The sequence below is a fragment of the Acartia tonsa genome, chromosome 6 (genome assembly GCF_053477335.1).
Source record: "Acartia tonsa isolate MP-2025a chromosome 6, ASM5347733v1, whole genome shotgun sequence".
In the NCBI taxonomy this organism is placed as follows: domain Eukaryota; kingdom Metazoa; phylum Arthropoda; class Copepoda; order Calanoida; family Acartiidae; genus Acartia; species Acartia tonsa.
In genome coordinates, this window is record NC_137265.1 from 26,779,910 (window position 1) to 26,807,039 (window position 27,130).

The following is a 27,130-nucleotide window of genomic DNA, read 5'->3' on the forward strand; positions in this document are numbered from 1 at the left end:
AAGAAAAAAAACCTGTGAAAATATAAGAAAGTTTCTAGGTTAGGTTAGGTAAATGCTCTTAAGCCCTGCAGAAAACCAACCTAGCCCGGGGGGGGGGGGTTAGCTTCAGGTCAGTCTAATACTAATTTTCGCTCAGAATTTGAGTTTCTTGACCTAAAAAACCTATAGTTTGATATATAACAAGATATATATTAGAAAAATGCACTTAACCCCTGCGGGCCACCAACCTAGCCCGCTGGGGCTAGCTTCAGATTAGTCTAATGCTTATTTTAGCTCTGAATTTGAGTTCCTTGACCTAAAAAACCTATAATTTGATGTATCACAACAAATATATTAGGAAAAATGAACTTAACCCCTGCGGGCCACCCACCTAGCCCCCTGGGGTCGGTTCCCGACTTGCTGAATCATCTTAAATAATGTCCATATGAATAGATACAGTGTATTTAAGTTAAAACCCTAAGAAAAAAAAATTTAAGGCAAGTTTCCACATCAAAATAGACCAAAAAAAGCCTAAAAATCCCATTTCCGCAGGGTTTTTCTTACCTAACCTAACCTAAAAATAAAAATTTTTGGATTTTTTTGCCATTTAGATGTAATACCTATAGGACTAAGCTTATATACCAAGTTTGAAGGGTCTAGCTCAATATTTAGACCATTTTGCTCACGGTTTAAGAGCTTATGTCATTACGCCCCCCCCCCTTTTTAATAAATAAAAAATAATATAAAGGGGGGGGGGGGGAGGAGTTATTGCAACCATCTCGTAATCGGTGAGCAAATCAGGCACTTAGAATTCGAATTTTGATCTGACATTTTGCATGAGTAATCCTTAGTTGGTCCACATAATACTCTTTGCTGCTCCAAAACGTTTTCAAACGGTTCTAGCCGCTAGTTGCTGGTATTAGAAATCTAAAAATGTTTTTTTTGTATCATTTCACATGATTTAAAGCAAAAATATGTTTCAAAAAGTTGATGCCTACATAGTTTATGGCAGATTTCCCATAAAAATAGCCAAAAAACGGCTAAACGGCTGAGCCGTTAGCTGTTACTTTTTCAACTTTTGTTCGATTTAGGGAAAATGGGAAAATAGACCTACCAAGGATTACTCATGCAAAATTTTAGATCGAAATTCGAATTCTAAGTGCCATTTGCTCACTGATTACGAGATGGTTGCATTAACCCCCCCCCCCCCCTAATTAAAAACAAATTCAGCTGGTTTGGCGGTTTATTAAGAGGTATACCTAACTACAGTAATAAAAGTAAAAAATCGGCTAGAATACAAATAATTTTACTCTTGAAAAAGCATATAATATATATCGTTACATGGTCCTCTTAAACAGTGGTCTCCAAAAAGTTTATCTGTATGTAATACTTTTTAATCTTGCTCATTGGATTTTATTTTATGTGGCAACTAGCATATGGAAATACTTTCCAGTCGTCCCATGAAGGAATTGTGTGTCTATCCTTCAATCCTTTTCTTACTAAATTTTTTATGCAGTAATTGGATGTCTGCCTGCCTGTCAAAGTATAGTCGGATTTTACTGTATATTTGTTAAAATGAAATAATTTTTGATCGTCAAGCAGTAATTTGAAGTCTATCTGCTAAAGCTCGTAAGTTTATTGATGTTGTATGAGGTTTATACCTCTGAAAAATAATCTTGTTTAATATTTTTAGGTGGCGAAAGCAAGAGAAATTTAAGTGGGATTCCCAACGTAAATTTTATGGAAGGCATGAGTGCAGGAATGAATAATGGCATGGGCTTCATGAATAATAGCATTGATTCTTACAGAAATGATACCTCACGTGGCAATTTTCCTCCAATTTATCCACCTGAAAGATACTTTAAGAACGCCCCCAGTTTCGAATAATATGTTCTTCTCACATCATAAAAAATTGCCAATGTCATCATAATCAATCAGGTTTAAATTGAAAATTATTTAATATATTTTCATATATATTGTTAAAATATGCATATTAGCTATATACTTTTTCATGATATATTTGCTTTTGATCGATGTTTTCTGAATATTACTGTGAATATAATTTTGTTGATTTTATGATGATTGTTGATTTTTAAGGTTGCAGAAGTGTTGACTCATTGTCTCGTGATTTGGATTGAAACGAAAACGAAAAAAAAATTTATGTTGATGTATTATTTATTGTATGTTGATTTTGTATGATATTGGAAATTTGGTGCTTTCACTCAAAATTATTAATGGGTCGCTTTAAATTCTCCCGCCCTCTTAACTTTAGTTATGTTTGGAGGGAAAATACTGCTGTGTGGTATTATGCCAGTACTTCTCTTCTGACCCTTTCAACATAATCTAATTAAAAAGATTAAAAATCTGTTTTGTACCTAATGTAATATGAGAGAAACCGCCGTAAATTTTAAACTTAAATTAAAAGCATTATTGTTTTGAAAATATAATTAACCTTATGTTTGCATTTCATTTTCTCAAGCCAAAATCAAGTTCATAATATTTTTGTTTCAGATAGAAGCCATGCGTTTTCTATTTTGGTGCTCAAATACCCATCTTCATTTTAAAATACCAGAATTTGAATCAATATTTCAGGTATGTGATTATAATATGCTGATGCACTTTGCACCTTAATTGGGTATCGTTTTTAGGGTTTTAAATAAATATTTTATAGATATAACATTCACCAATAGTATTTATTCTAAGGTATTAGGTTTACAATTCGAGTGGATAGAAAAGAACGAAGAACTCCCATGGTTTATAATAGAGTTAAACACAGGTTTTATTTATTTGTATTTCAAAAAATTAACTGCCTATTCTTTTAAAAAGTACATACTTATTGAATATTTTAGCTTAATTCTGGTAAATTAAAAGGTCTCTTTTTCTGTGTTATCAATTAAATAATTAAGATTTATTGTAGATACATTTTAGTAATGGGTATCTTTACAATATAAAACCGCAGGCTTTCTTAAAATGCTTCAGAGATACATAATTCAGTATGTTCTCTTAATTCAATTCTGTTTAATTATCTATTTGATGTTTCTAAGTGTCTTCCTTTCTATTCAGTGAATGATGCTAGAAAAGTATTAAGCAGAAGTATATCCACAAAACATTGCATTCATCTATGGGGCAAAGGAACTACTTATCAGGTTTCCAATAAAATGTAATACAATATTGATAATTGAGGATCAAAATAAAATAAAGGATATTTATACGTTGTATATTATTTAGGAGTTTCATGAAGACGTCAAATCCTTTCCGTTTGATGAATACAAGGAAATATTTTCTGAAGAAAAGTCATATAAGGTCTGTTAATTTTTATATGCGTAGCATCTCTATAAGTATGCGCTCCCCTCCTTCCAACAAAAATGTTTTATACCCTATAAGAGTGCTTTTGCAGAGTCAAAGCTATACCTATTATTTTCAATATTCCCTTTTTTGATAGTAACATACAAATTTATTTCTATATACTTATAATAGATTGTGCACTAAAAAAATTTTTTTATTCTTCAAATTTGCCAATATTACCTAAATAAAAACTCTAAATAAATATGATTTATACTTTGTTAAATCATATAAAGTATCTATACATCTATGACCGTTTTCGGTGTTGTTTTTCTTGAAGTATCCGAAATTAATGTTTCTTTTTCTGTTCTAGATATCAGTTGAGACTTACATGAAAAATATAGATCTTTCAGAAAAGCTGAGAATAATAGAATCATTAGATTACCTTCCTACTAAAGGCAAGATATTTATGTTTCATGTCAAAGTTGTTTTCTTTTATCTTATATTTCATTTGAAATGGATGCAAAGAGAGGGGAAGGTTTCGGGTAAAATCCGTAAAGGTGTGTGTTTTAAGGCTTAAAAATAGTAGTAGAACGATAATATTCACTAAATATGTGTATTACTTATTGAAAAGACACAATTTTTTTTTTTAAAGTTGACATAAATTTTTATTGTTTTAACTTATAACACATAACCTTTACGGATTTCACTTATATGACTGGATATACTGAAAATTGAATTTCGGCTTGAATTTCATTTTGGGACTTTCCTTCTATGGGCTTGTGGAGCAAAAGAACCCCCAAAACTAAAAATAGGAGTTCTGAGCTTATTATTAAAGATATCAACCTGAATTTTTTTAAAGAAAACTTTTTTAAAATAACCGAATTGAGTAGCTATTACAAATTTCATTTTGGGACTTTCCTTCTATGGGCTTGTGGAGCAAGACCCCCCAAAATAAAAAAAAGGAGTTCTAAGCTTATTTTTAAAGGTATCAACCTGATTTTTTGAAAGAAAACTTTTTTAAAATAACTGAATTATGTAACCATTACACATTTCATTTTGGAACTTTCCTTCTATGGGATTGTGAAGCAAAAGACCCATTAAAACTAAAAATAGGAGTTCTGAGCTTATTTTTAAAGATATCAACCAAACTTTTTAAAAATAACTGAATTATGTAACCATTACACATTTCATTTTGGGACTTTCCTTCTAGGGGCTTGTGGAGCAAAAGAACCCCCATAACTAAAAATATAAGTTCTTAGCTTATTTTTAAAGGTATCAACCTGATTTTTTTTCAAGAAAACTTTGTAAAAATAACTGAATTATGTAGCCATTGCAAATTTCATTTTGGGACTTTCCTTCTATGGGCTTGTGAAGCAAAAGACCCACCAAACTAAAAATAGGAATTCTGAGCTTATTTTTAAAGATATCAACCTGATGATTTTTTAAAGAAAACTTTTTAAAATAACTGAACTAAGTAACCATTACACATTTCATTTTGGGACTTTCCTTCTAGAGGCTTTTGGAGCAGAAGACCCCCAAAACTAAAAATAGGAGTTCTGAGCTTATTATAAAGAAATCAATCAGATTTTTTTTAAAGAAAATAATTTTGATCCTGGAGGTCTCAAAAGTCCTTCTAGAGCATATTTATTCTTGCCTGGTTGATAAAATGTTGAGTATTAACCAAAATTCAACAGAGTGGACATTGGGCTGTTTATTACACTAAAAATTTATTACATTAAAAATGTTTTCATATTCGTTGGCTTAACAAATTTTTTGAATTTAATTGATCTTATGCCCTTTAAGTCCCTAGAAGGAAAGTCCCAAAATGAAATCTGTAAAATTTACTTAAATCAAGTATGTTAAAAGTTTTCTTTAAAAAAATCAGGCTAATATCTTTAAAAATAAGCTCAGAACTTATTTTCAGTGTTTTGGGTTCTTTTATCCAACTAGTCATTAGAAGGAAAGTCCCAAAATGTAAAGTGTAATGGTTACTTATTCGGTTTTATTAAAAAAGTTTTCTTTAAAAAAATCAGGTTGATATCTTTAAAAATAAGCTCAGAACTCCTATTTTTAGTTTTGGGGGGTCTTGCTCCACAAGCCCATAGAAGGAAAGTCCCAAAATGAAATTTCTAATAGCTATTTAGTTCGGTTTTATTAAAAAAGTTTTCTTCAAAAAAAAAATCAGGTTGATACCTTTAAAAAAAGCTCAGAACTTCTATATTTAGTTTTGGGGGTTCTTTTGCTCCACAAGCCCATAGAAGGAAAGTCCTAAAAAAAAATGTGTAAAGGTTACTTAGTTCAGTTATTTTTTAAAAAAGTTTTTTTCAAATTCTCTTTTATCAAGGTATATCTTAAATTCAGTGCTACTCCTGTGCTTTTAAAGATATTGAAACAAAATCTTTTTAGGTAGGTCAGTAAAAAAATATTTGAAAATATTTGAATAAAAAATTTCGGCGGGACCGCCGCTCCCGCCGTCCACCGCCGTTTTCCGCCGCCACCAAAAAAATTTTTTTATTGTATTTCCCGCCGAATTAGGCAATTTGGAATCATTTGAGACCATGTTATTTTTTTATTTGTTATTCCCTGTGGGGGGACTATTTTTTTTCAAATTCTCGTTTATCAATGTATATCTTAAATTCAGAGCTACTCCTGTGCTTTTAAAGATATTCAAACAAAATCTTTTTAGGTTGGTAAGTAAAAAATATTTGAATTAAGAAAACGGCGGCGGAACCGCCGCTTCCGCCGTCCGCCGCCGTTTTCTGCCGCCACAAAAAAAAATTTTTTCATTTCCCGCCGAATTAGGCAATTTGGAATAATATGAGACCAAGTTATTTTTTTCAAAAATTTCACCTTACAAGCAACCTCCCGCCATCCGCCGCCGCCGTTTTCCAACACCGCCTCAAAAATTAAAAAAAAAATAAAATGGTCTCATATGATTCAAAATTGCCTAATTCGGCGAGAAATGCAATAAAAAATCTTTTTTTGGTGGCGGCGGACGGCGGGAGCGACGGTGCTGCTGTCGTTTTTTTTTTTGAAAGATACCAAAACTTGGGGTAATTAGTGACACAATCAAAAAGATTTCATCAAATTATCTCTAAAACTAAAGGAATAGCATACTGTATTTAAGATATACCTTCATAAACGAGAATTTGAAAAAATTCCCCCACAGGGTTGCTTGTAAGGGGAAAAATTTTTGAAAAAAATAACAGGGTCTCGAATGATTCCAAATTGCCTAGGTAATTCGGCGAGAAATGCAATAAAAAATTTTTTTTGGTAGCGGCGGAAAACGGCGGCGGGCGGCGGGAGCGGCGGTCCCGCCGCCGTTTTTTTTTTAAAGATACCAAAACTTGGGATAAGGGGGGGGGGAATTTGTACACTTATAGCAAATGAAATTCAGTAGGGTAGTGCGGGGTAATTCCGGTCAATTTTTTGCTTCAACTTAAAAAAAAAACATACTTCCCAAAAACTTTTTCCGGTTTTTAAGAGTGCAAATGAACGATAAAGCAATAACGAAGAAGCCTGTCTTGGTCCCATTAAGATCTCGCAACTAGAGTCTGTCAAAAATCGGTTTAAAGGGCGGCGGTTGGCCTATACCGGAATAACCCCACTGGTGGGGCTATTTCGGTCAGTTGACTTTGGGAGGGTGGAACACCCCCCTTAAAATATTTTGTTTTAACATTTTAAACTATGAGTAGAAAGCTGAGGTCATTAGCTTTCTAACAGTACTAGTCGCATGCAGATCAGACAATTTTTTGACCACATTTTCCCCATTATAAAAAAGTTGGTAAAATCGCAAAAAAAACATCAATTTTTTTCATGCAAACTTAAAAAAAAAATCATACTTTTTATTATATGATTAGTTTTTTTTTAAGCTTTATACATAAATTAAAGGCAATTTCTGATTCGCAGGTCTTGGAATTTCTTGAAAAAAGCGATTTTTTCCCAAAAAATTTTTAATTTTAAAAATCCTGCCAGTTTTGACAGCAGTTTTTGATACATTTTTTCTTGTCTCAAATTGGCTAGGATTGACCTACAAGGGTGGTTAAGGTGTCTAAAGATGCAAAATTACATGCCTGACAATTAACTCAAAATGATATGGGGTCTAACTCTAATATTTCAACATATTTTATGCAACAGGAATTTTGAAAATGCAAAATCTTGAATATGTACTCTAAATCTTGGAGATAGAATCCATATCCTGGGGAGTTTTTGTTAGGACATGCAAAGAGCTTTCTATAGACACCTTAAACACCTTTCTAGCTTAATCCTAGCCGATTTGACATAAAAAATCCAAACCGCGCAAAAATCGCAAACACCCTCTTGTAAGAAAAAGATGCAAGTGTTTCATATGGAATTTTAAATCTTCTAGCGGTCTTTCTAATAGACATACCCCTTCTTACATGAGCCAATGCAGCTGATACATCTTCAGGCAAATATTTAAGGCGTTCCTTTGGGTGATATACGCTTCCCATTACTATAAAAATGTGTCTGAAAATTTTTTAATGTCTTTACAAATTGAAATAGGCAACAAAACATGACATAATACAAGCAGTAAAATGACTAGTAATGTACATCACACAACAGGCAAGGCAATGATTAAAGCTTAGGTCATGCATTTAGGTTGTTTATGCTTCCAGATCACCTTAATAAAACATTAGGGTATTATACAGTTATAAATACAGTAATAAAAAAAGTAAAAAAAGTGACTAGAATAGACCATTTTTTTTAGACGAAAAAAAAAATTATGAAAAAATCAAGTTAAAACAACGCCTCCAATTGCAAACGATTAATGAATGCCATATCTTTCATTTTACAAAAACCCGGGGGTCGATAGGACTTACCATTTTTTCACAATTTTAAACTGCGAACCAAAAAAATAGGCAAATCCGAATTTTCAGAATGGCAGCTTCATTATTCATTTGGGACGAATTTACTGTAAATATAATATGTAGATGCATCTTTTTGTTACAAGTTTCCACTGTTGATTTTTAATTAATCAGCACCAATGAAGCACAAGATCTCAAAAACAGCATTTTGGGTAAAAACTTGTGAACCAAAAAGATAAGCAAATCCAAAACAAATCAATGGAAAAACGATTTTTTTGCACATTTCTTCTGTTATAAAGATTGATTCTGATAAATTCACAATTTTTCAAGGGATTTATGCATTAATTATTATGAAATGTAGTATAAGGTAGAAATTAATGATTTTTTAAAATAAGAAATATTAGAAAAAAAGAAATTCAACCCCTATCCCTTTAGAGGTCAGCTGCTGACCTCCAGTTTAATGGATGTAGCCTAATACATGTTAAAGATAAAAATTAACCTGAAAAGTATACAAAAATGCTTTTTAATGTGTTAAAAAAAACATTTCAAAATCTTAATTTTTAAGAATGATGTCCTTTCAGATACTCCTATTGGTGATGATGGTGAGCCAAATGTTATCTAAGTACATGCCCATTACAACAACTTGTCTATCAACCTATGTACCATTTTTTGTAGTCATGGCAATCTCCAATGGAGCCTGATGACAAGAAATATAAACATCTTCCAATAACGACAGTATTTACCTTATGCATTGGAGTAATTAAAATTGCTATTTTTTTCTTTTTTAATACTGCTTTGCTGGAGGCTGCTATGGATACAAAAATTGGACCATAGTTCAATATATAAGTTGTCATCATGGTCATGCATTTTGATAACATTTGGCTCACCATCACTACTCATAGGAGCATCTAAAAGATCATCATCCTTAAAATCAAGATTTTAAAATGGATTTTTTTGACACATTAAAAATCATTTTTGTATACTTTTGGGAGTAATTATTATTTTTAATATGTACTTAGCTTCATCAATAAGACTGGAGGTCAGCAACTGTCCTCTAAAGTGATAGGGGTCAAATTTCTTTTTTTCTAATATTTCTTATTTTAAAAAATCATTAATTTCTGCCTTATACTACATTTTATAATAATTAATGCATAAATCCCTTAATAAATTGTTAATTTATCAAAATCAATCTTTAAAACAGAAGAAAAGTGAAAAAAAAATCGTTTTTCCATTGATTTGTTTTGGATTTGCATATCTTTTTGGTTCACCAGTTTTTACCCAAAATGCTGTTTTTGAGATCTTGTGCTTCATTGGTGCTGATTAATAAAAATTTAACGGTGGAAACTTGTAACCAAAAGATGCATCTACAATTTATATTTACAGTAAAATCATCCTAAATGAATATTAAAGCTGGTATTCTGCAAATTCAGATTTGCCTATTTTTTTGGTTCTCAGTTTAGATTGAACATGGTCTATTTTGAAATTTTTTTTTGCAATTTTTTTGAAGAAATGAAAGTATAGGCAATAAACTACAACTTTGCTTTTCTGAAGATCTCTCGCAAATGTTTAGAACACCGTTAAAAAACGGTTTTAAAAAAGTTGGTCGTTTGACCGGAATTGACCCGATGACTGCATTAACCCCGCACTACCCTATCAAATTTTGGGAGGGACGTGTGGGCTTGTTTTTATAGTTATCGACCTAATTCTTTTGTAAAATCTCCTATATGACTGGATGTACACGGAAAACTTTGAAAATTGAATTTCGGTACTTACCTTCTATGGGCTAGTGGAGCAAAAGACCCCCCAAAACACTAAAAATATGAGTTCTGAGCTTAATTTTAGAGATATCAACCTGATTTTTTTTTTATGAAAACTTTTTAAAAATAACTGAACTTAGTAACCATTACACATTTCATTTTGGGACTTTCCTTCTAGGGTCTTGTGGAGCAAGAGGCCCCCCAAAACTAAAAATACGAGTTCTGAGCATAATTTTAAAGTTATCAACCTGATTTTTTTTAAAGAAAACTTTTTAGAAATAACTGAACTAAGTAACCATTACACATTTCATTTTGGGACTTTCCTTCTAGGGGCTTGTGGAGCAAGAGACCCCCCAAAACTAAAAATAGGAGTTCTGAGCTTATTTTTGAAGATGTCAACCTGATATTTTTAAAGAAAACATTTTAAAAATAACTGAACTAATTAACCATTACACATTTCATTTTGGGACTTTCCTTCTAGGGGCTTGTGGAGCAAAAGACCCCCCAGAACTAAAAATAGGAGTTCTGAGCTTATTTTTGAAGATATCAACCTGATTTTTTTAAAGAAAACATTTTGAAAATAACTGAACTAAGTAACCATTACACATTTTATTTTGGGACTTTCCTTCTAGGGGCTTGTGGAGCAAAAGACCCCCCAGAACTAAAAATAGGAGTTCTGAGCTTATTTTTGAAGATATCAACCTGATTTTTTTAAAGAAAAGATTTTAAAAATAACAGAACTGAGTAACCATTACACATTTCATTTTGGGACTTTCCTTCTAGGGGCTTGTGGAGCAAAAGACCCCCCAAAACTAGAAATAGGAGTTCTGAGCTTATTTTTAAAGATATCAACCTGATTTTTCTTAAGAAAACTTTTAAAAATAACTGATCTAAGTAACCAAAACACATTTCATTTTGGGACTTTCCTTCTAGGGGCTTGTGGAGCAAGAGTCCCCCCCAAAACTAAGAATAGGAGTTCTGAGCTTATTTTTAAAGGTGTCAGCCTGATTTTTTTAAAAGAAAACTTTTAAAAAATAAATTGATCTCAGTGACCATTACACATTTAAATTTTGGGAATTTACTTCTAGGGGCTTGTGGAGCAAAAGACCCCCCAAAACTATTAAAAGGAGTTTTGAGCTTATTTTTAAAGATATCAACCTGATTTTTTTGAAGAACTTTTTTAAAATAACCGAACTAAGTAACCTTTACGGATTTAATTTTGGGACTTTCTTTCAAGGGGCTAGTGGGGCAAAAGACCCCTTAAAACTAAAATATTAGTTCTGAGCTTATTTTTAAAAATATTTTGAGGAAAACTTTTTTCACATAACTGAACTACGTAGCCACAACAGATTTTTTTAAAAGTCAGGTTGATATCTTTAAAAATAAGCTCAGAACTAATATTTTGGGGGGTCTTTTTTTCCACAAGCCCCTAGAAGGAAAATTACAAAATGAAATATGTAATGAATACTTAGTTTGGTTACGTCAAAAAAAAGTTTTCTTAAAAAAATCAGGTTGATATTTTTCAAAATAAGCTCATAACTTCTTTTTTTTAGTTTTTTAGGGTCTTTTGCTCCACAAGCCGCTAGAAGGAAAGTCCCAAAATCAAATGTGTAATGGTTACTTAGATAAGTTATTTTAATAAAGTTTTCTTTAAAAATCTAGTTGATATCTTTAAAAATAAGCTCAGAACTAATATTTCTAGTTTTGAGGGTCTTTTGCTCCACAAGCCTCTAGAAGTAAAGCCCCAAAATAAAATGTGTAATAGTTACTTAGATCAGTTATTTTAAAAAAGTTTTCTATAAAAAAAAGGTGGATATCTTTAAAAATAAGCTCAGAACTCCTATTCTTAGTTTTGAAGGTCTTTTGCTCTACAAGCCCTTAGAAGGAAAGTCCTAAAATGAAATGTGCAATGGTCACTTAGATCAGTTATTTTAAAAAAGTTTTCTACAAAAAAAATAGGTTGATATCTTTAAAAATAAGCTCAGAATCATATTTTTTGTGTTTTGGGGGGTCTCTTGCTCCACAAGCCTCTAAAAAGGAAAGTTCCTAAATGAAATGTGCAATGGTCACTTAGATCAGTTATTTTAAAAAAGTTTTCTATAAAAAAAATAGGTTGATATCTTTAAAAATAAGCTCAGAACTCCTATTCTTAGTTTTGAGGGTCTTTTGCTCCACAAGCCCCTAGAAGGAAAGTCCCAAAATGAAATGTGCAATGGTTACATAGTTCAGTTATTTAAAAAAGATTTCTTTAAAAAAATCAGGTTGATATCTTCAAAAATAAGCTCAGAACTCCTGTTCTTAGTTTTGGGGGGTCTCTTGCTCCACAAGCCCCTAGAAGGAAAGTCCCAAAATGAAATGTGCAATGGTTACTTAGTTCAGTTATTTTAAAAAAGATTTCTTTAAAAAAAATCAGGTTGATATCTTCAAAAATAAGCTCAGAACTCCTGTTCTTAGTTTTGGGGGGTCTCTTGCTCCACAAGCCCCTAAGAGGAAAGTCCCAAAATGAAATGTGTAATGATTACTAAGTTCAGTTATTTTTAAAAAGTTTTCATGAAAAAAATCAGGTTGATATCTCTAAAAATAAGCTCATATCTTATATTTTTAGTGTTTGGGGGGGTCTTTTGCTCCACTAGCCCCTAGAAGGAAAGTCCCGAAATTCAATTTTCAAAGTTTTCCGTGTACATAAAGTCATATAAGAGATTTTACAAAAAGAATTAGGTCGATAACTATAAAAACAAGTCAACACGTCCCTCCCAAAATTTGATACTGAATTTCATTTCCTATAAGTGTACAAACTTCCCCCCCCCCCGCCCCCCCCTTAGTGACACAATCAAAAAGATTTCATCCAATCTATAATACAAAGTAGCTTGATGTCTGTCCGTCTGTCCGTCTGACCGTCTGTCCGTCTGTCTGTCTGTCCCTTAAGATCTCGGTAACCACTGAACCGATCGGATTCTACTCTTCAGGGAATATACCTACTGGTCCTGTGGTGGTTTTAGGCTATTTTCTTGGGGGGTGGGACACCCCCAACCCCCCAAAAAATAAAAAAAATCCAACCCCCAAAATTTTTTTTTTACATTTTTTGTAAAATCTCAGTAACTGCTGATCAAATTGGGCTCTACCCTTCTGGAAATATACCTACTTGTCCTCTGGTGGTTTTAAGCTATTTTCTTAGGGGGTGGGACACCCCAACCCCCCCAAAAATAAAAAAATCCCCACTTCCAAAATTTTTTTTTTTAATTTTTTTAAAAACAAAAACCAGTAATTGGGGTGGGGGAACCCCACTGCTACATGGGGCGAAGCCCCCATGAATCCCCCCCCCCAAAAAAATCAAAATATTTTTTTTTTAATTTTAATTTTTGTGTATGTGAACAACCTAGGTCTAATTTTTACTAATTGAAATTTTTGTGTATACGGCAAACAACCTGGGTTTAATTTGTACAAATTAAAATTTTTGTGCATAAAGCGCACAACCTGGGTTTAATTTTACCACAGAGTAATTAAACAAAGAATAATTTTTTTTGAATATTTCTATTAAGGAGGGTTGTCTTCCCAAAACTATATAGCTCGAAGCCCCTAGAGGCTAGGGGCGAAGCCGCTAGTTATCTCTAAAACTAAGGGAGTAGCATACTGTATTTAAGATATACCTTCATAAACGAGAAGCAGGGTTGCTTGTAAGAGGAACAATTTTTGAAAAAAATAACATGGTCTCAAATGATTCCAAATTGCCTAATTCGGCGAGAAATGCAATAAAAAATATTTTTTTGGTGGCGGCGGAAAACGGCGGCGGGAGCGGCGGTCCCGCCGCCGTTTTTTTTTTGAAAGATACCAAAACTTGGGGTAAGGGGGGGGGGCGTAATGACATTTATTCGTAATCCGTGAGCAAAATGGTCTAAAAATTTAGCTAGACCCTTCAAACTTGGTATATAAGCCTAGTCCTATAGGTATTACATCTAAATGGCAAAAAAATCCAAAATTTTTTATTTTAAGGTTAGGTTAGGTAAGAAAAACTCTGCGGAAATGGGGTTTTTAGGCTTTTTTGGTCTATTTTGATGTGGAAACTTACCTTAAATTGTTTTTCTTAGGGTTTTAATTTAAATACACTGTATCTATTCATATGGACATTATTTAAGATGATTCAGCAAGTCAGGGATCGACCCCAGGGGGCTAGGTGGGTGGCCCGCAGGGGTTAAGTGCATTTTTCCCAATACACATGTTGTGATACATCTAATCATAGGTTTTTTAGGTCAAGGAACTCAAATTTAGAGATAAAACAAGCATTAAACTATTCTGAAGCTAGCCCCAGCGGGCTAGGTTGGTGGCCCGCAGGGGCTAAGTGCATTTTTTCCAATATATATATTGTTATATATCAAAATATAGGTTTTTTAGGTCAAGAAACTCAAATTCTGAGCGAAAATTAGCATTAGACTAACCTGAAGCTAACCCCCCCGGGCTAGGTTGGTTTTCTGCAGGGCTTAAGAGCATTTACCTAACCTAACCTAGAAACTTACTTATATTTTACAGGTTTTTTTTCTTGAATAAACTGTCTCTATTAATGAGGACTTTATTTAAAATGATCCAGCAAGTCGCGAAACGACTAATCTGAAGCTAGCCCCAGCGGGCTAGGTTGGTGGCCTGCAGGGGTTAAGTGCATTATTTTCCAAAATATATCTGGTGATATATCAAAATATAGGTTTTTAAGGTCATGAACTCAAATTCAGAGTTAAAATAAGCATTAGAATAATCTGAAGCTAACCCCAGCGGGCTAGTTGGGTTGCCCACAGGGCTTAAGTGCATTTTACCTAACCTAACCTAGAAACTTACATTCAATATTTTTTTTAGGTTTTTTTTCTCGAATAAACTGTCCATTCATGATGACCTTATTTTAGATGATCCAGAAAGTCGAAGACCGACCCCAGCGGACTAGGTGGGTGGCCTGCAGGGGTTAAGTGCATTTTCCCAATATATATGTTGTGATACATCCAATTATAGGTTTTTTTTAGGTCAAAGAACTCAAATTCAGAGCTGAAATAAGCATTAGACTAATCTGAAGCTAACCCCAACGGGCTAGGTGGGTTGCCAACAGAGCTTAAGGGCATTTTACCTAACCTAACCTAGAAACTTACATTTAATATTATTTTTTTAGGTTTTGTTTCTCAAATAAACTCCATTCATGAGGACCTTATTTCAGATGATCCAGCAAGTCGAAGACCGACCCCAGCGGGCTAGGTGGGTGGCCCGCAGGGGTTAAATGCATAAAAGTATGTGTTATCATACATTAAATTATAGTTTTTTAAGGTCAAGAAACTCAAATTTACAGCTAATAAAAGTATCAAACTATGAAGCTATCCACAGCGGGCTAGGTGGGTGGCCCGCAGGGGTTAAGTTCATTTTTACTAATATATTTGTTGTGATACATCAAATTATAGGTTTTTTAGGTCAAGGAACTCAAATTCAGAGCTAAAATAAGCATTAGACTAATCTGAAGCTAGCCCCAGCGGGCTAGGTTGGTGGCCCGCAGGGGTTAAGTGCATTTTTCTAATATATATCTTGTTATATATCAAACTATAGGTTTTTTAGGTCAAGAAACTCAAATTCTGAGCGAAAATTAGTATTAGACTGACCTGAAGCTAACCCCCCCCCGGGCTAGGTTGGTTTTCTGCAGGGCTTAAGAGCATTTTACCTAACCTAACCTGGAACCTTACTTGTTTTTTAGGGTTTTTCTGAAATAATCTGTGTATTTATGAGAATATTATTTAAGATGATCAAGCAAGTCAGGGACCAACCCCAGCAGGCTAGGTGGGTGGCCCGCAGGGGTTAAATGCATTTTTCAGTCCTTAAGCCATCATTAAAAAGATTCTTCATACAGGAGGCTGACCCAAGGAGGTCCCCAACTTGCTGGATCATCTAAAAGAATGTCCTCATTCATAGACACAGATCATTCAAGGAAAAAATAAAAAAATAAATAAGTTTCTAGGTTAGGTTAGGTAAAATGCACTTAAGCCCTGCAGAAGATCTACCTAGCCCGCGGGGTTAAGCTTCAGGTAAGTCTTATGCTTATTTTAGCTCTGAATTTGAGTTTCTAGACCTTAAAAACCTATATTTTGATATATAACAAGTTGTATATTGGAAAATAATGCATTTAACCCCTGCGGGCCACCGACCTAGCCCGCTGGGGCTAGCTTCAGATTAGTCTTATGCTAATTCTAGCTCTGAATTTGAGTTAACTGACCTAAAAAACTTATAACTAGATGTATCACAACATATATTTTGGAAAAATGCACTTAACCCCTGCGGGCCACCAACCTAGCCCGCTGGGGTCGGTTCCCAACTTGCTGGATTATCTTAAATAAAGTCCTCATTAATAGACAAAGTTTATTCAAGAAAAACATGTAAAAATATAAGTAACTTTCTAGGTTAGGTTAGGTAAATGCTCTTAAGCCCTGCAGAAAACCAACCTAGCCCGGGGGGGTTAGCTTCAGGTTAGTCTAATGTTATTTTTCGCTCAGAATTTGAGTTTCTTGACCTAAAAAACCTATATTTTGATATATGACAAGATATATATTGGAAAAAATGAACTTAACCCCTGCGGGCCACCAACCTAGCCCGATTGGGCTAGCTTCAGAATAGTTTAATGCTTATATTAGCTCTAAATTTGAGTTCCTTGACCTAAAAAACCTATAATTAGATGTATCACAACATATGTATTGGGAAAAGTGCACTTAACCCCTGCGGGCCACCCACCTAGCCCCCTGGGGTCGGTCCCTGGCTTGCTGAATCATCTTAGATAATGTCCATATGAATAGATACAGTGTATTAAAGTTATAACCCTAAGAAAAAAACAATTTAAGGTAAGTTTCCACATCAAAATAGACCAAAAAAAGCCTAAAAACCCCATTTCCGCAGGGTTTTTCTTACCTAACCTAACCTTAAAATAAAAAATTTTGGATTTTTTTGCCATTTAGATGTAATACCTATAGGACTAGGCTTATATACCAAGTTTGAAGGATCTAGCTAAATTTTTAGACCATTTTGCTCACGGATTACGAATAAATGTCATTACGCCCCCCCCCCCCCCCACAGTGGGTTTTTTGGTTGATTTGGGGATTTTTTAACTATATGAGTCACAAATGCCAACAAAAGCTTATTCTATGTAAAAATAAAGTTAAAACCTTTCATATACAGGTTATAGCTTATGTAATATAACATATTATATACATATTATTGTGATTTTAATAAGAAAAATGTCCCTAGAACTAATCTACTCATATGGTTAAAAATTCGAAATTTCTTATATTATTCTGTTAAAAAGAAATTTTTTTTAACATTGACTTAGACCTCAATTAAAACTTTTGAAGAGTTTTTAAGGTGTACATATGTGATTAATATACATATTATATGATTTCAATAAATAGTATACAGGGCTCGGCAGCTGCGCATCAGCTGTGACTAAGCTGTAAATTTTAACCCATTTTGATGCTTAAAAGATCTTTGATAAGAGGGATTGTCATACTTGGGTCAGGTTCGACGTTTTAGTTGATATTTAAAATTGTAAAAGGTTTGCCTGAGGTATACAGGCTGCCGAGCCCTTTTACAATGTCTTTTAAAAATATCCTGTAATTATTCAGTTTTTCAACAAATTTACTTACAATTCTGTTAAACTTTTATACATTTATGCTCTGATTAATTAGTTATGACAATTTATAAGTGTTAATGTTCGTTTGTCCCACCGTTTCAGAGCTTCGCTTTAATGGATGTTGTCATCCTTGTTATTTTCAAATTTTAATAGTTGGATGGAGAGTTTAAGTAATAGTAATACCTACAGTAAATAAATGGAGATTCATGGACTACTATTAAATTTAGAAACCAAGGCCATTGAAAGGAAAGAACAATATAAATCAAGTATTTTAAACAAAGTTAAAGGACTGACATAAAAAATAGTGGCTTATAAATCAAATTTAATTTAAATGTTTCAGAAATACAGAAAGGAAGACATACACACATTTATAAAAATTAAGCAGCTTTGTTCCTAAAACTATTCATAATAATCATTGTATTATATATATTTTCAGTATATCCTATAATATAAAGCTTTTTTTGTGTGTACCGAAGGATCTCACTTACCACTGAACCGATATGGTTCTTCTTTAGAGGGAAGCTTCTTATACAGGGTGTCCCTCGTAAACTGTTTTTTTTGAAACGCTTATTACTCCCTTACTATTTGAGCTATCTTAGTAAAATAAAAAGTATTTGACAGCCTACTACTGACCATTTAATGATATAGTGATGAAAAATCCGCAAAGTTAACAGAAAAAAATCTACAAGGTAATACATAACAGGCTGATTTTAGTGAATATAAGACTAATCCACAAGAAAAATATGCGTTAGTTAACTTTTAAAGCAGCTGGTGGTCAAACGGTGGATCACAAAGACTTACTCCAGACATTATAAGAACTGGCATTGTAGTATAATTAAAAAGTCTGGTATATTTCAGGTTCTTCTGTGCATTTGAAGCGAGCTCACATGAAAAATTAACAAAAAAGATCAATATTATGCCTATTTTTACGTATTGTTCACTTATATTACACTTCAGATTCTTGAATATTGAGAATTTCTGGTATGCAATGTCAAGCCTATTCCATTTTTGTGCTTAGAAAGTCTGAGCGACCAGCCGTTTGAACCCTAGCTAATCTTAAAGTTCACAAAGCAAATATTTTCTTGTGGGTTAGTCTAAATTCAATAAAATTAGCCTCTTATGTAATACCTCGTAGATTTTTTCCTGTTTATTTTGTGGATTTTTCATCATTACCCCATAAAATGGTCAGTGGCAGGCTGTCAAATACTTTTTATTTTACGAAGATAGCTCAAATATTAAGGGAGTAATAAGCGTTTCAAAAAAACCAGTTTACGAGGGACACCCTGTAGGATGGTTTTAGGCTATTTCATTTTTATAAATAAGCCTGTGGGTATTGTTTTAAGCTATTTTTCTGCCCTTCTATATCCCTTCGAATACCCTAGATGCTAGGGGCGCAGACGTTAGTTTTATATAGTGTAGATTACCATTACCCTCCCCCCCCAAAAAAAAAATTACCCTCCCCCATTATGCATTAACATTACCCTCCCCCCCCCCCAAAAAAAAGCTGTCTATCTAAAATTACAGCGAAGCTTTTCTATAATTAGGGTCAGTCCGTACGTCCCTGCGTCCGTAACGTTAGCTTTTTCGTTAACTTAGGCATGTTAGAATTGTTCTATTGATTCCTGTATTAGTTCTGTACGATTTGGAAAGCGTATCAACCCTATAATCATTACCAGAATGTCCATACGTTTATGTTGATTTTTAACTTATATTATAAGTACAATATTATAAGCGAAGCATCTCTATAATCAATTCCTAACAATGTCCGTATACCCTTAAACAGTATTTTATATTTAGGAACTTTTGCAACAAATTTAGGCAAAAGACTTATTTATACATATTTTACATATTCACGCTCTACAAGAGTTAATGTTCGTCTGTCACCCCGTTTCAAAGCTTTGCTTTTATGAATGTTATCATCCTTGTTCAAATATAAATCAACTGGTTGTCAGACCATTACCAATAGACTGAAGGACTTAGTAAATTATAATCTGGATGCTTCTTAGTATGGTAATAAAGTCTTTTAAATAGCAGCCGAGAAATTCACGTTTTCACTAATAATGTTTCTAACGGACAAATGTACCGACAGACGGACCTATCATTTACAGAATAGCTTCACTATTAAAAACGGAAAGGTAACCTTTAAAGATTAAATATGTGTGTTATTAAATTATATCAATTTTAAGTAGTTTGACTTCATAATGGTATTTAATTTATATTAATACAACTTCACAGTATCTATTTTCTAAGCTGGATTTCTCATTTGGGGCTACGAGGTGCCAAGAGTTATAAACTAATCTTGAATTATGAATACTTGAATTTAATCAGGGCCTAAATAACTTTTGGCACCTCGTAGCCCCAAGTGAGAAAAACCTTTAAACGTAAAAAATACATGTTATTTTAAGATGCAATATTAGGTGTTCTTGGATTTTAAATTACAGATTTATGACAACTTTTCTTATTTTTCTTTGCATTTTAAAGTAGAAACATCTGTATATATCAATGAAATATTGTTATATAACATTTAATCAGATTTTTACACCAATTTATTCTAGGAAAAAGTAGGAAAAGCAATGTATGATGATTTTAATGAAAAAATTCACTTTTTAAAAATATTCCTTTGACCACGTTCAGCAAAACGGCTGTATTTTGCCTAATTTTGTAGTATATAAAAAAATCTGTTGCATGGCAACTTTTGAATGGTAATACTAGCCCCTGGGACATTTAACTCAAAATTGAGGAAATTTAAAAAATGACCAAAAATCCCACTGTGCCCCCCCTTAGTGACACAATCAAAAAGATTTCATCCAATTATCTCTAAAACTAAGGGAGTAGCACCCAAAATAAAATTGCTGGTATATCGTGTGACGAGTCACCACATTTCCCCCCCCCCCCCCCTTTGTAAAATTCAATTCGGTTATTTTTAAAAAGTTTTCTTTAAAAATCAGGTTGATATCTTTAAAAGTAAGCTCAGAACTAATATTTTTAGTGTTTTGGGGGGTCTTTTGCTCCACTAGCCCCTAGAAGGGAAGTGCTGAAATTCAATTTTCAAAGTTTTCCGTGTATATCCAGTCATTTAAGAGATTTTACAAAAAGAATTAGGTTGATAACTATACAAACAAGCCCACACGACTCTCCCAAACTTTGATACTGAATTTCATTTCCTATAAGTGTACAAACTCCCCCCCCCCCCCCTTAGACCTATAACAGCATAGATCCAAGTTGAAATCCCTGCCCCCTACTGAAATGCCCTTTCGCTAATATAATAAGGCAATATCAATATTTCTTAGGTCCAGTCAGGTTGAAGTCTCCCGATTATGAATTTTCATACTTGGAATTTTGGGGTACTGAAAATAACAACCTACCACAAAATCCTTACAATATTTTTTTTGGCCTTAGTATAGGTAAGTAAATATTTTTTATTTCATAAGGTATATGATTAACAATTGCACGAGGTCAATCATATCGCTCTAAATTAGAATACATGTCTGCTAGTTGAGTTATTATTATTAAATGTTTTTGCTAAATAGGAGAAGGACAGAGACATCTAATAACCAAACAGTCTATTAAAAGCAGAAAGTTCATAGGAAACACCACTATGGATCCGCAACTTGCTTTGCTCATGGCAAATTTAGGTAAGAGTTCTAATGCTTTTGTTACAAGGAATATGTATAGTTTTTACCCTTCCTACTATTCAAAAACGATAAAAATGATTTCTCGTATTTTTTTTGGTCCAAAGGACCTAACACGTTTGTATCGTTTGTTTAATCTTAGACGTTTTTTTGTAACATATAATTTTTTTTTTAAATATCAGAAAATAATTTACTGTCGTTTATGAAATAAGAGGGTGTCTTTATTAAAGATTTACGTTTATGTGTGTGTCTTAATGAAGACTTTAATATAAAAGTCCTTTGCCTGTGCATCACACAATTGACATTGGATTTTTGGAGAAAGATATATTTCCAGTAGGACTTAAAACAGATTCTGGATCAAGTCAAGCTGAGTGTGCCAATGGCAACAATAAAAACAGAGCGTGCCAATATTCCTCCTAGTCAAGTAGAGTATGCCAATATTCCTCCAAGTAAAACATAGCACGCCAATATTTCATCAAGTAATTTATTTCTTATTTATGTCTTAAAAGGGGCGGAGATAAGAATTATTCAGGAGGGGATTAGGGGATTAATGTTTTCCGTAATTGAATAATTTAAAAAGGCCGAAAAATTATGGTTGAGGAAATGAAAATTTAGAAATTCTTTTATATAACATATTGAAATTTATTACAAAGGATTATATTAAACAGAAACAAGAATGATAATATTTATAGAAGTTCTGTCTAAAGTCAAGTAATAACATGTAATATTGTCATATTTAAAGGTATTAAATCGAAAGTACATTTATTTAACATACGAATATGTATTGTATATATACATGAATTATTCTAAAATTTTAGGAAAAGTATATCTTGACAAGTAAAGCAGAGTATGCCAATAATCCCCCTAGTCAAGTAGAGTATGCCAATATTCCCTCTAGTCAAGTAGAGTATGCCAATATTCCCCCAAGTCAAGTAGCGTGTGCCAAAACAGCCTATTGGCATACTCAGCTTGACTTGATCCCAGATTCTGATCCAAATACTAAAATTTAAATGTTTAAGGTAAGGTCGATTCAACAAGTTTAGTGTGGGATCCTTTTGTTGGGACAGGTTCATTACTTCTGGCAGCAGCTGAATTTAAAGGTTAGACAATTTTAAAAGTAGACTTATTTTTCTCCTTCTAATTAATGTTTGAAAAGAATCGACTTAGCAAGATCTGAAACATATGTAATGTATCACTGTCCATCATTTCAAGTAAGAACCTGGAACTGGAGACACATTTTAATTTTGTCCTAAAATAGAGCAATAAAAAAAATCATACAGTGTTTAAACTCAATATGTAAATATTAATTTTATCTGTTTTGCTTTACTTGCTCAGTAGACTATTTCTAAGAGAATTTAATACAAAATTATTCGTCTCTGTTTTTAATTGAACTCTATATTTATAATTTGTCTATGGTTCTGAATGCCGCTAAATATGTAACAGTACAAATGTACATTGTACACCAGCAAATTATTTTACAACTCCAGTCCAGTTTAAGATTTCAAAGTGATAACAAGAAACATGTTTCGAGTTAATTTATACAGTTTTTTTTGATAATTTGATTTAATTTTTTATCTATTGTTTACTTAATTTTCATGTTTCAGTCAAATCTTTGGCTTTAATTATAATTTATTTAGACAGGTACAGAGATAAAATATTTAAGCACAATGTTATCATTTAAATTATAAATCCAAGTTTGAAGTGCCTAGCTAGAGATTTTAATCTATAGAATAATAGAACCATCGCTTTATGTTAACAAAACATCTCTTTATAGTCTTGTTTATTCAATTCAACGAAAGTACAGTTAAAGCCCTTTTATTTACAAAATGTCCTTAGTCCACCTGGAGGTTTTTAGGACGGGAGAACTTAGCCCAAGTTTTTGCTTAAATTAGACCTTCCACAAATTAATAATTTTGTTACCTAGGTAATCAATTACAGTTCTAGCTTAGAATGTAATTTTTTTTGTACCATATTTCAAAAAGTGTCTCTTCCGCCTCCCCCCTTAGTTAATATATCATCCACAAAATAGCAATTTATTTTGAATTATTGTGATTTTTTTTTAAAAATAAAATTTTTTTACTTGTCCATAATCAAACTGGAAGCCTGCAGGACCTAAAAACCTGGAGACCGATTTTTTTCTTTAAAAGTAGTAAATGCTATAAACAAGATAAGTTTTGTTTAAAAGGTAAATATTTATACCTGTCCTAAATCCACCTTATAAAAATTGACATTAGAATGGAAAAAGATATCATGTTCATAACTCTTGGAATTTTGTTGACAAAATCATAATGAAATTTATGGAGTTAAAAAATTGCTCCATATCATGGAAGTCAAGCCCGCTTTTGTTTGATGTGAACTTTTATGTTTAATCCTCTCTCTTCTCTAAGGTAAAGTTTATGCTTACTTTTTACGTAAATATGCAAAAGCAATAATATCCTAACATTCTTAATGTTTAGGACATGTATTTGGTGGTGATATAGATTTTCTGCAGCTCCATGCAAGGACTCGATCTACGCGGTAAATATTATTAAAAAAAAGTGCTATCTTCTAATAACCACGGATGAGAACATCCATATGAAGATAAAAATCTTACGTACAGCCATAAGAACACCAACAAATGTAGAGTAACAACTAATTCAATATTTGTTAGAAGTATGAACCAAAATTCCTTACAATTCTATCTCAAAAATATTTAAATACAGGGTGCTTGTTATGGACATGCAGATTATAGAGATGCCTTATAATCATACGCCTAGCCTAATCATCCTAGTAATCTAGGTTCCAAAAATCAAAGGAATAGGATATTTATTAAAAAAGCCTTAAGATTATATTGTTAAAAGTAGTCTAACGGACTTTCTAGTAAAAAAATATTGATAGGACATTCCAACATGCTAATTAACATAAAGAGCTATCTGACCTTTAATGCAGGAAAGCTTCGCTTAAGAAAATTATTTTTGTGTTTAGAGCTGGGATAAAAGATAGAAATAAAGATGAGAGCATGATAGCTAATTTTCAACAATATGGACTTACCAGTCAATACGGAGATGTTATTGCATGTGATTTTTCCAAATCTTTGTGGAGAAGGTATTTTAGATTTTTAAAGTGTTATTTTTCTGAAAAGGCATATTTTAAAACTTTTTGTACGACTTTTTGATGAAAATATGTATCTAGTTCATTACCTTTTTACCAATTCCTTAAAAATATATTATATTAATTTTACCTAGTGGAGTTAAATTTGATGTAATTGTTACTGATCCTCCTTATGGAATCAGAGAACAGATGACCAAAGTTGGAACAGATAAAGACTATTCTAAATCAAGTATTCCTGAAGAATATTTGAAAACTCATGTTCCTGAGAAAGTCTCTTACTCCCTAGAACATATTCTTGAGGTATAAATTGTTTTTAATAATTTTGCATCCTTTTGAGAACATTCAATAATATAGCTCTATTTCGATACATTAATAAATAATCTTACTTACAGGATTTAATCAACTTTAGTGCTAATTATCTCACCATTGGTGGTAGGCTTGTCTATTGGATTCCAGTTATAAGACAGTGTTACAAGGTTATTTTTAAAGTGTATTAAAATTATGAAAAGACTTTCATTGTGATATACAAAAAAAAATTTCTCGATTTTTTTAGAGAAACCTCTTGCCAAGTCATCCTGCTCTAAATATTCTATATGACTGTGAACAGGTAAATAAAATTAATTTTTGCGAAATTTTATTTCTTTTGGTCCTAATTTTGTTTGATTCTTCGGTGTTCTATAAAAGCAGTTGGTCAGTTTTTGCTTTTAAGTCGTTTGGGCAGAGGGATTGAAAAAATAATTTTATTTGGGTGACAGCTTCGGAATTTGGCGGTTCCGAAGAAGATACTCAGGCGTAAGATTAAGTTACTCACTAAAATCAAAGCAACTAACATTGTAATAAATGAAATATTATTTCTAAGATCTTGTCGTCTCATACAAGCCGGCGGTTGATTGTAATGGAGAAAAATTCTGAGATTAATGGGAAGGCAACAGTTCATCCTGAGTTAACAAACTTTAAGGTAAAATATATCAACTGAATAGGCTATATTCGTTTCGTAATGCATATTAAAAACGTAAAACGCCTTGGGTTTTAGATCTCCATTTCAAAATTTTATTGCTAAAATTCTATATAAAAAACCAGTGGCGGACACGAGAGGGTTTAACCAAGGCTCCCCCCCCCCCCCTTTAGATTTAAGGGTTCGTGGCTTTTTTATCTTGACACACCCCTTGGATGGTGGTGTATTTTCCCAAATTAGTTTTTCTAAGAGTATGTTTACATCCCCAATTGAATTATCATAAAAAGAAAGAAGGGAGTAAATAAGAGAAACTAATCTTGGTTTATTTTGCCTTTGGATTTTCTACTATACTATTCCGCTAAGATTTTATTTTCGAACACCTTTGCTACTAGTGTACTTGATTTTTATTAATTGTTTTTATAGGTAATACTAACTATTTTGACTTTTAGGATCAATTTTACATTCCTTTGGCTGGAAAAGTTAGTAGAAGAGAAAGGAAAGAACGAATTAAACAGTATGGACATTTGAATTTCAGTGAGGTACTAAATATATTATGTAATATTCATGTTTATCCATTTTTAATAAAAATCATATTGTTTTTCCCTAACTGCTTATTAAATTTTTAATTTGTATAAGATTTGTCTTTTACATTCGGCTGGGGTGTTACTTGTTGCTTAAACTTTAGCTCATTCCTTTGATATCCCAAAAATCTGCCCTTATTTTGCGTTAAAAGGTATGTTAAAAGTTTGTTTTTGTCAGTTCGACTAAAAATGAGCATTTGATGAAAATATGGCGATTGTCAATTTTTTTAAGAACTTTCTTGTCAATATTTGTTTTCATAAAGAAAGGGAGCGATGTAGTGAATATTAGCATACATATATTGAAATATAAACAAAAGGGGACTCTGCACGAACGAGACTAAGTGATTCTAAGCACCTTCCAGCATTGAACCTAGTATGGTTTTAGTGAATAACTAGGTTTATGTTTTATATAATTATGTCAATTAAAAAAAAGTTTCACCATTGTTTTATATGAAAAGAACTTTGAAATTACAAGCATTTTTGGATGAAATATCATGAAATATTTTGTTGAGTTTAAACTTTGCTTCAAAAGCTTTGACACAAAAGTATGTTATTTCGATGAAAAATGTATATTTATTTGGTAACTTGTAATATTGTAATCAGTTTAATTATTGTATTTATGCAATTATCAACATTTGATGATGTTGCGCCAAAAAATACTTAACATTTCAAAGTCTTTAATTTTTAATATAGAACTAGGTATAATCGGTATAGTATATTTTTAGTCGATATACCTATATTAAACATAAACCTAGTAGGTTATTGACTAAAAAATACTATGGTTCAATGCTGAAAAGTCTCGTTCGTGCAAAATCCACTTTAAGCATTTCTTTTCTGAGAAATGTGGTTCAAAATTCTTATTTTCTACTAAACAGCAATTCTTGTTATTATGCTGAAGCTAGCAAATTTCTACCTAGTTTTTATAAAATTCATTCTTTTTACAAGAGAGATAAATTTCTATATTTAAAGTTTGTTACCTATAGATTATATGCTGTAATGAAATATCAAGCATTTTTTATAATTTAGGCTGAAATGAAAGATTTAACAGTATCAGCAAAGACAAGATCAAAGGGTTCTCAAGAAAAATAATTATGTCAAATGGAAAATAAAACTAATTCTATGAAACAATTGTTTTTTAAATATAGTTCTAACGGACTTGATATTCTGTGATATTTTGCTTACATTTATAACACTTAATTGTGGTGATTATATTTTTTTCATTCCTCCATATAAATAATACATTTTTTTTAAAGATATAAAATGATTTGCTGAATTTGATGATAGAAGTGAAATGTTCAGTTTACGTAAGTTTTTTTCTTGATGCAAATTTTTAAATAAAAAAGTTATATAACTATATAGAAGAAATATTAATTTAAATAATTTTTGCAG

General features: G+C 32.3%; 2 protein-coding genes across 3 annotated transcripts in view; both read left to right on the top strand.

The window, feature by feature from the left end:
- The first annotated feature begins 1,776 nt into the window (after positions 1–1,776).
- On the top strand, positions 1,777–27,002 carry LOC145322267 (tRNA (guanine(10)-N(2))-methyltransferase TRMT11). Of its 2 annotated transcripts, XM_080164141.1 has the most exons (17): positions 1,777–1,917; positions 2,491–2,571; positions 2,683–2,755; positions 3,043–3,125; positions 3,208–3,282; positions 3,635–3,719; positions 20,774–20,887; positions 21,014–21,118; positions 22,135–22,215; positions 23,572–23,632; positions 24,080–24,199; positions 24,340–24,505; positions 24,598–24,681; positions 24,759–24,812; positions 25,065–25,163; positions 25,610–25,699; positions 26,768–27,002. In XM_080164141.1, the coding sequence occupies exons 2-17, from the start codon at positions 2,500–2,502 to the stop codon at positions 26,828–26,830; spliced, it is 1,425 nt and encodes a 474-aa protein (XP_080020267.1). In that variant the 5' UTR covers positions 1,777–1,917; positions 2,491–2,499; the 3' UTR covers positions 26,831–27,002. The 2 variants fall into 2 exon arrangements, with proteins under 2 accessions (XP_080020267.1, XP_080020268.1); XM_080164142.1 differs by lacking the exons at positions 1,777–1,917; positions 2,491–2,571; positions 2,683–2,755 and having other exon boundaries at positions 3,093–3,139.
- Positions 26,978–27,130, top strand: part of Cpsf160 (cleavage and polyadenylation specificity factor subunit 1) — an 89,507-nt gene continuing 89,354 nt past the window's right edge. Inside the window, exon 1 of the mRNA XM_080164137.1 lies at positions 26,978–27,045. Coding sequence (XP_080020263.1) covers positions 27,033–27,045 — 13 coding nt within the window. The 5' untranslated portion in view covers positions 26,978–27,032. The remainder of the gene's footprint in view (positions 27,046–27,130) is intronic.